This window comes from Lampetra fluviatilis, chromosome 2, assembly GCF_964198595.1.
Source record: "Lampetra fluviatilis chromosome 2, kcLamFluv1.1, whole genome shotgun sequence".
Taxonomy (NCBI): Eukaryota; Metazoa; Chordata; class Hyperoartia; order Petromyzontiformes; family Petromyzontidae; genus Lampetra; species Lampetra fluviatilis.
Genome location: NC_136276.1, coordinates 7,709,806 through 7,725,022, shown reverse-complemented (window position 1 = coordinate 7,725,022; position 15,217 = coordinate 7,709,806). Strand labels below are relative to the sequence as shown.

General features: G+C 41.0%; 1 protein-coding gene across 17 annotated transcripts in view; it reads left to right on the top strand.

The window, feature by feature from the left end:
• Window positions 1-14,764, top strand: part of LOC144941071 (poly(rC)-binding protein 3-like) — a 96,108-nt gene extending 81,344 nt beyond the window's left edge. For 5 of the 17 annotated variants that reach the window (XM_078867597.1, XM_078867533.1, XM_078867514.1 and 2 more), the window contains exons 3-14: window positions 146-169; window positions 304-345; window positions 1,442-1,558; window positions 2,479-2,610; window positions 4,714-4,842; window positions 5,446-5,595; window positions 6,326-6,367; window positions 7,194-7,313; window positions 8,078-8,153; window positions 9,408-9,460; window positions 9,851-10,020; window positions 11,772-14,764. In XM_078867597.1, coding sequence (XP_078723723.1) covers window positions 146-169; window positions 304-345; window positions 1,442-1,558; window positions 2,479-2,610; window positions 4,714-4,842; window positions 5,446-5,595; window positions 6,326-6,367; window positions 7,194-7,313; window positions 8,078-8,153; window positions 9,408-9,460; window positions 9,851-10,020; window positions 11,772-12,156 — 1,440 coding nt within the window. In that variant the 3' untranslated portion in view covers window positions 12,157-14,764. The remainder of the gene's footprint in view (window positions 1-145; window positions 170-303; window positions 346-1,441; window positions 1,559-2,478; window positions 2,611-4,713; window positions 4,843-5,445; window positions 5,596-6,325; window positions 6,368-7,193; window positions 7,314-8,077; window positions 8,154-9,407; window positions 9,461-9,850; window positions 10,021-11,771) is intronic. The other 12 variants (XM_078867541.1, XM_078867523.1, XM_078867613.1 and 9 more) reach the window with 12 other exon arrangements.
• The last annotated feature ends 453 nt before the right edge of the window (window positions 14,765-15,217 follow it).

Here is a 15,217-nt window from a genome sequence, read left to right as displayed (position 1 = left end):
TGCTCTTTGTGAGCTTTGTTGCTTTGAGAAGCTGAATAGATATTTAATAGACTCTGGTTCACCAATTGTGTCATTATTCACATAATCTTCACCCGTAATGTAAATTTTGATTGCTTAGTGAAGCTGTGTGTTCTTGTCTTTGTAGGAGGTTGGAAGCATCATTGGTAAGGTAAGTGATGGTTTCTAATGCTGGCGAATTCAGTTGAACACTGCATTCCGGAAACTTCATTTGACATATATAATTAAGATTTGTAATGTTCACATTGGTGCCATGTAAGGTCCTTGCATGTTTATTTTTTTTAGAAAGGGGAGACGGTGAAAAAAATGCGCGAGGAGGTACGGTCGGTATGGAAACTTTTCCTTATTAATTTTTTGAAATTTGTACCCATATACAATAACTTCCATTTGCACCACTCACTTCTTCATAAAAGGGAGGACACTCTGGTTATTAATAGTGAACTGACCTACCCCAAACTCTCGCACGCAGAAGCCAATTCCTGTGTCGTCTCTCCAGATTTACCGATTAGCGAACAGCCAAATTCCTGGGGCGCCTGTGCCGATTCACTGTTGTACGTTGATGAAAATTCCAACATTATTTTAGGTGTCATTGAACACAAATAGCAAAATTAAAAAGTGCTGTCGATAAAATTTACTCCTAGGGAATGTTTAAATGAAGCAGGGCGGAATGAGTTTGAACCATAGGCCGCTGTGGGAGGTTTGTCCGCTGCTAAATGAAGCAGCACTGCTCTTCTAGCCATGCTGTCTGTGGAATATTCTGGACGGACTCTCTGAGCTCTGGCGTTTTCCTTTAACCTTGCTTGACAAGGGCATGGCCCAAATGTAAAGGATGGGTAAACTGGGTACAAGGAGGTGGCATGGCTTTCTTGGTAATGATCAAGCGTGCTTTTTCTCTGAGGGCAGTAACCAGCAAGTCCTTCTCAAGTGATCCAAAACATGAAGTTACAGGCAACACATAAATATTTTCTAACTCTATTTCAAGATGTATTTACACTCATTATGCAAATTATATTCAATTTTCATGTTACCTGCAGTTACATTGTTTTATTAATTGAATACAATTGATTTGACGTTTGCAAATCTTGTGAAGTTTGCTTTCATATTTGCTGCATTCAGCCAAGCTTTTAACTTTGTTGTTTAATTGTTTGTCCGTCTTTAATGTTACAATATGACAAGAAAAACACAATTGTGGACCTCATCTCAGCACTCTTAGCTGATTACAAAAAAAAACATAGCTCATGTATATCGGAAAACACAATTAACTAAAAACATCAATCTGTTACAAGTAAAATAAAGCAAAGCTCTACTCACACCGCGTGCGGCCACTGAAAACGTGTGTGGCGACGAAACTGCTTGAGGGTTGCGTGTTGAGCTCGGGTCTTAAGGGTGCCGTCTAACGAGAGCTCCGTGTCTCACTGGGCAGAGCGGGGCACGGATCAACATCTCCGAGGGTTCGTGTCCCGAGCGAATCGTCACCATCACCGGCCCCACTGACGCCATCTTCAAGGCCTTCGCGATGATCGCAGAGAAGTTTGAAGAAGTACGAAACGTTTCCTCCGCCCTTGCATTTCTTCCGCACCCTCCGATTAGCACCGTTAGCTACGTACGTGTGTGAAAGTTCGAAACAACACTCTTCGAAAGGATTTCCATGGGAATTTGAAACTCGTACTTGCTTGCTTTAGCCACCCCCATTGGGTTAGCCTTGATAATTTTAATAGGATCCAAAAGGAATGTTTTTTTATTGCATCGGCATTTTTGTTGAATGTTATATTTCCAAGTGCCTGTAAGAATGATTGTCATTTATTTTTTCAAGTATTTATTTCAACCACAACAGCACTATTGTTTATTGGGTTTACCAAAGCATCGACTGGTAATTTGCACCTTGGTGTTGAATTCAAGGCCCCCTCATTTAGATGGTGTATACTTACCAACAATGTCTGGTAACCCACCAGACTTTGTTTAATAAGCCAGACTCTGCTGATAAGATCCAAAAGGTCGAAATCGGTCCCGAGTTTTTGTACTTAAATACATTCTGCTGGATAATATTGGTCTGAAAAGCCAGGAGGCCTATTGACTAAAGCATAATTTTAATAAAACTAGATTCGAAGCTTTCGTGACTGCAGGGAATAATTATTTGGTTCTTTCAGTAAAGTCACGTAGAAATAAATTAAATAATAATAGAATACGACGTTTCGATTGCAACACAAGCAACCATCATCAGGTACATTCATTTGTACATTCATTTGTACCTGATGATGGTTGCTTGTGTTGCAATCGAAACGTCGTATGCTATTATTATTTAATTAAATTTCTTTCTACGTGACTTTACCGAAAGAACCATAATTTTATTATTATGCGAACATGCAGAATGGAGTCGTCCTTATGTTTTCTTTTACCGATAAAAGCACTGGGTAGGTGAGTAAGATGCCGCCTTCTCGCTGTGCACACCCACACTGGCAGGACATTAACAGCTCCATGACAAACAGCACAGTGACCAGCAAGCCGCCCGTCACCCTGCGTCTCGTGGTGCCGGCCAGCCAGTGCGGCTCGCTCATCGGCAAGGGTGGCTCCAAGATCCGTGAAATCCGAGAGGTGAGGGACTGCTCCGTAACTCGAGGGGGAAACAAAACTCGACCCACAGTTGCTTATCCTCGTTTTTACGTGCCTGCTAACGGTGCGCTTCAGAGATGTGCACCGACATCGGCTGACCAAACGTGCTATTAGTGGCCAAGCGCCAATGGTGGAAATACCACATTCCCATGTCCGAGGCCAAGTCTGTCCATCGAAGATCGTTGTTGACTTCGCACAGAGTGGTTGAATTGATTTCCTACAGGAATTTGACCTCAGCAACCTTCCGAAATGTGAGTCATGCACTCTACCCACACCATCATATGATCAAGTTATATAGAGCGTTTGCAATTTAATAAATAAAAAAGCTATGCATTTGTTCATTAAGTATTTATTTGAAAGAAGAGATGGGTCAATACAATGCCTGTTGGGCTTTAATGTCATTAAAATTAGTTTCATACATTTTGAAGAGCGCTTTGTGTAATTTGAAACTGGTTTAAGTGTACGCGGTGTCGTCATCCTCGGGAGTGAATTCACTTTCAAATTGCAGAAGCGGTATCATAATTTTTACTTGCATTTCGCGCAGACAATGTTAGGGAGACTGCAAAAAAAAATCTTTACGAATGGTGACAACGATGACGGTGATTAGAATGTTCTTGGCGTGCTTGACTAACGGCCTTAATTGCGTTCAAGAATATCAGTTAAATTCATGCTGTGGAGAGATATGCAATAAATTACATTTCTGCCAATGGGCTTTCATCATCTTGGATAAGAGCGACATAATTAGTTTTTCACGCTGGGCCCTGATAAAGGCCTATCGAATTAAATATTGACGACATAGTTTTCTTACAGAGATGTAATATTTTGCATGAAAAAAGCTGAGAGGTTAACTAAACAGGATACAAATTTTACGTAAATTCCCTCAAACTAAGTATGCAAAGGCAAAATGGAATTATCAATTGATATTTGGAAGGAACTTTTTTTACGTCGAAGATTACATCCCACTGGATAAAGGTGCCTGTGACAGTTTTCCACAGTTGTATAGACGACTCCCAGGACAATGTGGTATGGGCTACAATTAAGTTGTAGAATTCAATCTGTGTTGGACAATGTCTTTAAAGAATCATTAAGCAATGGGCCAAACGTTGAAAATAGAACGAGGACTCGGGTGAAACTTTCCTCGATTTACAGTAATTTAAGCTGTCTCGTTGTATTTGCCCCAATATATATTCATTAAAAAAATAAATATTACTTCAGTTCTTCTAGATAAATGCCTCCCCATGCATTATTTCATCATACTTCGTTATGCTAGTCAGTAATGGTTGGGGTGAAAGTGGAGTGCTTAAGATCGATTTTCCATCTTCTTCCTTCGTATGGCTGATGTAGATGCAGTGCAACAACTACACTTTCACAATCCAGTGCAGGAGTGTATCGCTGTAATGTCTCCTTTGTATTTCTGGATCGGGCATTGGCTTTGCCGTTGGCCTGATCTACTACATCAATGTGAATGTGTTTTCATTATGTTCGCGAGATACCGATTCGCCATGTCCAGGGGTCTGAGGTCCTCAGGTTTAAGGTGGTGACGTGTCCTAGCGGTAGCACGTTAGTCCCCATTGCAAAGGTTCACGGTTCGAATCCAGCGGCCGCACTGATTCCTCCTGCATGTGTATTAACTGTGACAATACACAACGTCCACTTGACAGCGGATGCTAAAAGATTCCCTGATATCGCTCGTAAGAATAGGCCATTATGTATCGGCATCAATTGAAAAATCATCCGCAAATTACTCGATTGGGATTATATGTAGCAATCATCACCCAGTACTGGCAGGTCACTTAAAAATTAAACTGTCATGGTGTCGAGGGTTCTCGCCTGGTTAAACAAAATAAACTTGGACATAAACTTGAAGGTTCTAGCAACCACATTACTATTCCATGAAATGAATAGTATACAAATAAATTATTAATTTACCCATAAAAACTTATGAACGTTTATTATTTGACACATCAGTTGCATTTTCTTACTTATGTATGCTTGGTAACTGTGGTGGACCGCTTGAGCTTTACTACACTTTAATTGTCCATCTTATTCCGTCGTGTTGATGTTGATCCTGAGCTGTGTTTCTAGTCGACAGGGGCACAGGTGCAGGTTGCCGGCGACCTGCTGCCAAACTCCACGGAGCGAGCCGTCACAATTTCTGGCACGCCTGAAGCAATCATCCAATGTGTGCGGCAAATCTGTGTGGTCATGCTGGAGGTAATGGCCGTGGCAGCGAGTTACCCGCACTCTCGGAATGAAAGGCTGACGTCTGTGGTAGAATTGTAATTTTTATTCTAAGACTTTTAGGACCGATGCTGCAATTGCACTCTTAAGATGATTTAATAATCTGTCGGCGTCGTGCGAGGTTACCCGTGCAATATTTGTGAAGTAATCGCTGTCTGACCGACATGAAGTGAATGAGAAAATTCCCATGACCGTAACAATGTTTAGCCAGGTTCCACTTTAATAATTGTAGTCAATCATTTTTATAGCCATTAAAACATTGGTGAGGTAACTCTGCGAGACGCTTATGTTTATTGTTTTTACGTCCATTTTCCCGTGTGAGATCATAAAATGTCCTCACAAGATTGTGTCTTCCCTGCATCTTTTTTTTGTTGCAATAGAAAACTCCTTCAAAGGACTCCTCACTTGCCCCTTTGTCCTTGTCCTTTCACCCCACTCCCTCTTCCCCAAACCACTGCACCCCACCTCAAACCCCACCACCCCCACTCCCCTTTCTCTCCACACCCCATGTTGTTCCTGTGCCACCCTCACCCCTGACCCACCCTGCACACGTACTGCCCTCTTTGCCCTGCTCAGTCCCCACCTAAAGGTGCCACCATCCCGTACCGGCCCAAGCCGGCCGCTTCCGCCCCGGTGATTTTCGCTGGCGGGCAGGTAAGGCCGGATGGCCTCGCTGCTCACGCGGGCAACCCTGCCGTCTTACCGCACCACCCGCCAGCCCTCACAGTTAGTTCCCAATGCCTTCATTTTTTACTCGTTGTTTTTTTGAAATGTCATTGACTTTGTTAAAGCTTTATTGTTTGTCTGTTTTTGATATATGTGTTTTTCAAAAATTAATGGTCTGTTGCTCGTATAAATTAACAGAAAAAAAGTTTAAAATGAAATAAAATGTGTAAGTAAATGTGTAACGACGGCATAGAGGGTTTTGTAAACTTGTATGGAGACAAACAAGTTCACACCATTTCTACATTTCTACTAAAATGGCAGTAATGTTTTGAGCAAACGGATTACATCACCCTCTCTACCTGTAGACATGTAAGATAATGAATGTAAAATATTGATCATGTTTCGTTTTTATTGTTGGTCTGTTTTATTTTGAGTAGCAAAGAGTGAATTATTTAAATTGCCAATAAGTTAATTGTTTTAAGCTACGCATGTGCTTGTTTCAAGTAAGACGTTTCGTTTCCAAAAAAATGCTTTAAAATGTCATGGATATGTAAAAGGTAAAAGTGATTTGTTTTCATGCTCATAAGAAACAGCTAAAATGTGAACGTTTGCTTCATGCACGAGACTTGCCGCTCACGTGCACATGAGAAGTCTGTGCAGATCTGATTCTGTGGTATGGATTACGGCCTTATCCATTAGTCTGGTTTTAATGTGGGTGCACTGTTTAATATCATGCGAGGTTTGATACTATAATCTTCTCAGTTTTGGTCTCTGCGTTAATGTTTTCCAGGCGTACACCATTCAGGGACAATATGCCATTCCTCACCCAGATGTGAGTCCTTCCTGATGACATTTCACAGATCATTTGTATCAGCCAGTGGCAGCCACCTGTGACGTATGCATTTGCTGTCCATGCAGCATTTGGCGTTTGATTGAACTGTTTGCAGTTAATTTATGAATTTGTTGCAAGCCAATTGTAATCTATATTTTTGTTATTGATTAAAAAAGTTTTGACCGAATAAGTAAAAGAGAGTATTGTCAGTTTGTCTGGTAGTTATTGTTGTTTGCCAGAATTTTACATCCGATGTTACATAGTAGATGCTGAAGTTTAGTTTTTTAGCACAAGGAAATAATCACCAATCTGATATATTTTTTTAAAGAGCGTCTTTTATTATACATCACATAAACAGCTGTTGTGATTCATAGCTTTGTTGGTTTTGTAATTGTTGTATTATTATGACTTTACAAATGTATAAATATATAAACGTCAGCCCAAGATACTGAAAGGCTGTGCAGGCTTTCTCTTGTTACATTGTGTTTTTTTTAAGCGTAATTACGCTTTGCGTCAAGCTCATTGTTTGGTGTTAATAGTACGCGTGGAAGGGAGACGTAACTTATTGGGAGTTTCTTACTCTCAAGTCTTTTTAACAATTTGTCTGAAGTATACAAATGTTCATTCAGGTGTTTCATTGTGATGATGGTACAGAATGTGAAATGTCTGTGGAGTTGTTTTTTTTTACGGTATATCGGTTTATGAATTATGCAAATAGTTATTTTAATGTGCAAATCACTTCTGTATTTTGAGCTGCACAAAAGAAATGAAATACTTTTTCTTATTGTACTCTTAAAAACGTACTTTTCGTTTCGTTTCACATCAGGATTCGTGCTTAGGGATAGATATTTATGGGTGTGCACCATGGCTCTCCAGCATGCAAAAGGCATACGATTCTTTTGGAGCTGCTTCTGCCCATTACATGCATCATACAATGCAAAACCCGGTACATGATTTCATTTTTACTGTTACCAGTACTCCAACCCGCTACCCAGCACTAACTTTTGAAGTACTGCATGGCAATAAACTTCCAAAGCGCTATTTTAGATACAAAAAAACTGTCTAACAGTCATATTAGCCAATGTCCTCTCTCACACCAATACAATTTCATAAAGCAAGTGCTGTACATGTCGGTGTGGTTTCTTGTTTTGTTTACCTTCTACAAAATAATTTTATGGAATGCACAGCAGATGTTGAAAAATCTTAATATCTGCTGTGGTCCAGCTACTGTCTTTACGGTGGTATGTCCTTGTAAGGTACTGCTGGGTAATATCACTTTTAGACAGTTTAACGTTGAGTTGTTGTGTCCTAGTCCAGTTTTATTTCTCCAACCTTTGCTACATATTGACATCCCCAAATCATTGATTCCAACCTATCGATACTACAACCTAATTCAACCTCCCTTTTCCTTCCCACCGTGATAACACCGTTAATCCTTTTTTTTAATTCCAGTTTGCACTGTTTCTGTAATCTTCTTCCGTTTGATTTGTTAGCTCTAATCTCCCCCTCCCCGACCCATCTCTCCCTCCCTCTTTCACTCCGTGTCCCCCTCCTCTGCACTCCCCCTGCCTCCCAACATCCTTCACCCGACACCCCCCCCCTCACCTGACCCTACCCTGCCCTGCACTGTGCTCCCACCATCCACCCCCATCCTGCCCTCACACAACCCTGCACCCCACACCCGACACTCCACCCCGTCCCTCCCTGCAGTTGACCAAGCTCCATCAGCTGGCTATGCAGCATACCCCTTTTACCCCCCTCGGACAGACTACCCCTGGTTTCCCCGGTACGTACCTACCCACCTTAAGGCTCCCCAGGGACAACAATTATGTTGTCGTCTCAACGTCCTGTGTAGCCTCTACCTGATTGGGCAAAACAGTTATGTTTTCCAAACAGAACCAAAAAAAACAATTGTAAAAATAAATAAATCCACTCATAAATCTTTGCCCTGGATTAGTCAACTGTGTATGCCCCTGCTTCAGTTGGCGGAGGGGAGATTATTATGAAGGTGAGTATGTTTCCTCCCCTGGCTTCCGCATTTGTGTTACTAACTTCTTCCTGCATCTGTTACATCCAAACCATTTCCCTAAGATGTTAACCCCAAAAAACCTCTTTTGCGTTTGTTTTATTCCGTTGCAGCCCTTCAATCTGCTTCTTTTTGGCACTTCTCTTTACATTATACTTAAACAATCTCATTGGTAGGGATGGGTTAGGTCCAAAAAACAGGTGTATATTTTCAGATCAATACGACATTTACATTACAGAAACTACATTTAAGGTTGCAAATGCCATCGTTCACTGTGAGCATTTTCTTAAAGTGCCATGCAAATGTTTTATGCAAGCAAATGAGGGCTATGTTATTCTGAAACCTAAAACAGTGTCCCGTGATATCAGGTACGTGGGAGAGAATGCAGATTAATATCACTCGCCTCTGCAGGAAAACCCAGCAATGGTGGTTATTACCATTTTTTTGCTAAAATATATGGTTATGAGAAATGAAAACCGGTTTTACACAGTTACTTCATGAATTCTGAGAGGATTTATCCACACTTTTCTGTACTGTCTTGTGAGAGCTTCTATTTCACTTCAACCTTCGTGTTATGTATGGTACGTCTTGATATCTTCAAATCTTCAGGCTCCATCCTCTGTTGGCTCAGTGATTCTTGCACTAATATTTTCACGTGGAAACAATTTCACATGTCTTGAAAATAATTGTATTCTCATACATTGGTCGGGGATTTATAATTGCAATTTTTGGCAGATTTGTTATAGGTTCCAAACTCTTTGGCATACAATAAATATAAAACTTACTTGATCAACTTATCATCAACACATTGAGTTTGGATAGTTTCTACGGTTGAACACCTCCAGTCATTGTATGGCCACCGCAGTACAGTGTTAACATTCACAACCAAAAATATTCTTCTGGTGTGGCTACAACAAGAAATACAAGACGTGCATTGTCTTTTTTTAATTAACTATGTTGTAAGATCTGTATTGAATTTTCTATTCTAAAATTGTCACTTGTGCTGTCGCCCAGCAGGTCTGGACAATGCTCAGACAACCTCACATGAAATTACCATTCCCAATGATGTAAGTGTCACAAGTGTCAACTGTAAATGTCTTTGTCAGTTCACTGCACGCCTGCACACAATTTATCTAGCAGGGAAATATGAATAGTGCACGAGCTTCAGAAGAGATTTGTTTTTGGTTGGGTTCGTAATCAATCCAAAAATCAATTATTAATCCTCATATTGGCTGCAAAAATGTATGTTAGGTACACAAGTTATTTAAAATCCATTGTGTTTTTGTAACAAGGTGGGAAATGCTTTCCATTGATAAAATATCAATTTGATTGAGGAAGATGTTCAAATGGAAAAATAAATATGAAATTAAAAGCTCCATGATTTACGTGTATTGTACTGAGCAGATGGCGTTCTGCACAGTGCACTCTTATTAACTCAATCCCTACTTCCCCTGCAGCTGGTAGGATGCATAATCGGAAGACAAGGCAGTAAAATCAACGAGATCAGACAGATGTCTGGAGCGCAGATCAAGATCGCCAATGCGGTAGAAGGCTCGGCAGAACGACAGATCACCATCATAGGATCGCCAGCCAACATCAGCCTGGCACAGTACCTCATCAATGCAAGGTAGGCCTCGCAAGGCCTACAGCCTAGCCTGCCCTGCACCTCGTCCTGGCCCACTGCAGCTCTTGTCCAGACAATGACTCCAGCTCGATCGGAGGGTGCTCAAAACAAAGAACTCCACCACGCTGCCAGTGTGGGGAGCCGTTTGCAGCCATTCGTGACGCATGTCTTGTATTGTCGTTGCTTAAGCCCCGTGGGTGAACAGTTGGCATTGTGCGTGTTTGGTACTGCATATGAATAGTGCTCGTTAAAGAGTCTGCATTCGCCTAAGAGAAGGGGAATGAAAGGCTGACGTTTGTGTGATCACGCAGACATATACCAAGACTGTGGAATGCTTGTTATAATAGTATATTTTAAAACAGCTATTAAAATGATTGTTTTCAAAATGGGCCCAGTTTAAAATGTCACCCGTCATTGGAAGAGCTTCACAAACTGACTGGAGTACGTGTTGATGCTGTTTGCAAAATTGGTCTGATTTTCTTCTTAGCTTAATCGCAGTGGTGTTGTGTATTTAACATTCCATTAAGTAACAATCGTTACATTGTCATAAATACTGAATTCTATGTAAATCAATAACCAATGTTCTTTAACCTCAGTAGCACTTAACACATGGAGATGTGGCTGTGTTACACAGGATATATATATTGCATTTAAAATAAACGTGTTAAACATACACAGTGTAAAACGTTTATAATAAACTGTATTAACCAATTACAAAAATATACGTGTAGGAGGATTGAGCTTTATTGAGAGGCTGATCATGAAACTAAATTGACAATTGTAAATATTTCATAATTGACAGTTATGTTATCACTGCTTAAAGGGACATAATTGTTTTATTTTCCTGGAACACTGGAGTTATATGATGCTTGCAAGCTTTAGTATGCTTCTTGGAGATAGTATAGATTATAAGGAGTAACAATTTTTAAGAAATATTTTACATTTCTTTTGTACCATTAGAATCTTAAATACTTCCTGTTAACGTTTGTTTTAGTCTACTGAATTGGTGTGTGTATGTATGTACATTGAACTTAATTCGCACCGTACGTAGCCAACCGTGCTAATTGGAGGTGCGAGGAAGGACAACAAACTGAAAAAAAAGCAGTTCTCAAGAAATTCATTTTCAATCAACATTTAAAAGTGCATAGCTCCAGTGGCTTCCTAATATCGGAAGGAAGAGCATTCCAGACGGCTGCAGAAGCGCATCTGAAAGTGCGCGATGTGGTGACCGTGTGGGCACTTGTTGATGTATGCATCAGCAGTTTGAATTGATCTTTGGTGTTTAGAGATGTCCCTCTTTAGTCTGAAGCATACTGATTAGAAGGCCTCCAAAGCATGATTGCCAAACTTCAAAATATGCTTATAGTTTTGGATTATTTTTTAGATTATTTCTCATTGTTTCCATGAATAATAACTCTTCTTTGTTTGTTATTTCATTTGGCTGCATCGCACCTTTTTTGTTTTTGTAATGTTTCTTCATCAGTTCATGGGATGCCCTTTTGTTGTTTCTATTCTTTAACACATTCCATGTTCCCTTCTTCCTCCCCCTGCCTCCCACCCCTGCCCTTTAACTTCCCCATCCATGTACTGCCCTTGTGTTTGCCTACTTAACCCCTCCGTGAATGTTTTGACCCTGTCCCCCCCGTTGACCCTGCCACCCCCTTACCCTTAATTTCCCTAACCCCCCCCCCCCCCGTCCCATGCTACCCCCTTCCCTCGGCCTTCCCCATCCCCATCCCTCTCTCCGTTTGCAGCCTGGATATGGCTAAAGCCGCCAACCAGTCTGCCTCCGGCCAGAACCCCGTTGACCTGAACCTCCCTCAGCCCGCCTCCTCCTCCACCACCACCCCACTAGCCTCCGCCCCCACCCCCCTGGCTGCAGCGGCGGCTGTGACCCCCCACCACCACCCTGCTCCTCCTCCCACCTACGCCGTGCCTGTCTCCGTCTCCAGCCTGCTTGGCCTCAAGGCCGTCCCGCTGCTGGCCTTAAATGCGGCGGCGGCTGCTGCCGCTGCCACCCCCGGGGCCTCGCTGGCGGGCCTGGCTGGCCTGACCGCTTACACGGCCAAAATGCCGTCCGCAGCCGCATCTGCCACCGGGGGCAAGAAAGGCGAGCGCCAGAAGTTTGCTCCGTATTGACCAGATGGGAGCAAAATGATGATGATGATGCTGGCTTGAGGCTGCTCGTCCTCATGATCTGAAGCAACCAGGGCCCAAGATAATTATAAAAAAATAAGCATTCACTTTGAGATTATAGGTAACTGGCAGTTTGGACATTTGCATGTCACAGTGAGCATTGTAACAAAAAATGTTGAAATTACTATTAATAATTGGTAATTAATATTGAAGAACTAAATAAAAAATTAAGTCTAAATTTGATTGTTGTTCAATGCTACCCCGTCTCCAAAGGTATAACAGTCGAAAAGGCAATGCCAGCCACCTCCACACAAAAAAAACGGATCAAAAATGTAATCCAAGGTGTCAATTTGTTATTTTTTTATTTGATAAAATGTAATGTAGGGATCAAACCTCAATGTTATTTTCATGTAACAAACCAAAACCTCATTTACAAATTTTTCTTCAAAGGTTACACCTTTCGGTTTTATGTCAAAACTGCAAGTATGTAATTTGTAGAAATACAGAATATGGTGATAGAAAAACCTGCAAGGCACAATGCAAAACAACCTTCATTGTCGACATTAAACCCTCACTGTTATCCAGTTTATATATTTTTTGGTAGTTAATACTTCGTTGGAAAGTGTAAAATTGCCAGTGCTTTTTTGTTTATCATTGTGTTATTTATAACATTCATTGTTATACTTTTGTCATGTCTTCCACTGTTTTGGATGTGCTGCCTCTGCTGCGTATATTCTGTGTGTTTGGCTTCTCGGAAGCTCTATAATTGTTCGATCGTCGATGCCGTCGGTGTGGATTTGGACAGACTCTACCACATGCGCGCACACCAAGCACATGCCATACAAAACTTACAATACACCTTTGGGTTAACGTCTATTCAGCGCTATGTAAAGCTAGCCTTTATGCAAACTATCAAGTGAGAACAATCTTGTCCTTGTACAAGATACGTGGCTGGTGAACATCGGATTACTGCCGTAAAGGAAACGTTAAGTGTGGAGGAAATCACGATTTGGGTTGATGAAAATCTGCCAAAACGCTAAGTTTCAAATGTAATTATAATTTTTCTGTTGAGATTAAAGTGAGCGAAAAAATATGAAAAAAAGTTTCGAGAGGTATTAAAACTGCAATAAGAACAAAATGTTTCTTACGGTTTTTAATCGACCCCGCCAGAAGTGAGTTTTTGCTGTCTGACAGTTTCGCCTCCTATTGACGCACACCCACAAGTTTAACCAGTCCTGTTGCATGGATTACTAATGCGTAATTGATATGAAAACATTTTTTTACCTACTGTATGTAGTAATTGCATAACTGGACATTTGTATATGAGCATGATGCGAATAGATTTAGATGGAAAATTAATTAAAAGCACTGCAAAGTTGCGTATTGTACATATAGATTTTTTTTTTAGATTGTGAAGCAGGCTAACATACTGGCCTGTGATTTTAGATCTGGGTTATTTCTTTTCCCTAACCATTGCTGTGGGAGTTGCTCATGTACACACCCAGGTATGTTAAAGTGGAGGTATTGGTCTACGTATGGTGAAAAACTACCGAAAGTATTTATAAGTATGGTGGCTTTCCACCGAAGCGGCTGTTCTGCGTGTAAACCCGCGCGCCATCGTCAGTATTAATATTCAGCTTCTGTAATGTTCGCTTTGCCTTTTGTTAACTGTGATGGCAATGCACTACACACAATGAGCTTTTTTTGCCGAGACGACGGTCCGTTTCTGCTGAGAACACGCGAAGGTACGATCGCCGATGCTGTTGCTTGGGGCTTCTTGTGTTTTCGTACCGATTTTGCGAAAACCATTCATCGTTGCCCCCCCCTCCTCCTCCCCTACCCTCTCCGTGTTTTGCCACTGCTGCAAACCTGCGATGTCGCCGCTACAGCCGCTGTAATATTGAACACATAATCTGTACGTTCATATACGATAACCTTGTAACACTTTTTTTTTAAAAATACCTCGCCATTCAGCGTATTGTAGCCGTATCGTAAAAAAAAGACAACGGCAGCAGCCACCCGCGGTGTGTGCGCGTTGCCACATTCAGTCAGGGTTCCGCATTGGCATACTGCGGTCACATTCTACTCTGGCGACGTGTATTGCTCTTTATATGCCCCCTCCGGTTCCTCTGCGTTTTTCTTTCAGGCTCACTTCAGAAGTGTCTGGAATGGGAACATTGTAGTAGCGAGCAGCATCTTCCGAGTCGCGCGACCATCCCGTGTTACATTGTACGTGGAAAGCTGCAGCTCTGCAAGAACAGAATCACTTTGTTTGTGCCGTTCTTTGCTCATCTGCGCTGCCCTGTTTATATCAACAGTTAAATTAAAACAAGAAATCCATGAATATTTACGGGAGGCTTGTGACCTGTATTTGTCAAGACATTAAATTTGGCTTTTAATTCCACGGGCATACAGGCTGTCATATTTTATAAGGTATTGAGATATAAATGCTTAGTCTAAAAATATTTTATTTAATGTTTTTTGTTTGTTATACTGCCATTGCGACATGTATTTGAACTATTAGTGACATTGCTTAACTGTGGCTGTTATGAATTATTATCAACTGTTCACTTTTGTAAAATAAAGTAAATTAACTTTACAGAATACTCTACATCTGTCTGTTTATAGTGTGTATGTTACTTTACATATTTGTTATTAAAATACGACACTTAATGAAATGTACCATTTAGATGAGATGTAGCAGGAACTTTATTATCTTGGTAATGTTTTTTAATACAAACCATTTTGTGCTGAACAAAACATTTCCACCGACTCGGATTCATGTATGTGAATGTGATTCGTGCAGTATTCACAGTACTGTTGCCATTTTAATTCAAATTGATCCTCCAGGTGCTACATCTCTGATATTAATGCATTAGACAATACATTTCTCTCGGATTTCAAGTACAGAACTCCCTTTTGTGTTCACATTCAAATGAAAACATGTCTCACTCCATCCGCCTATCGGCTTTCCAGACTAATATCCTCGCATTATTTGTTTATACAAACGAACTCGAGCAGTTTCGACCTGGCAGTATCACTACGATTACATTATGAGCCCAGG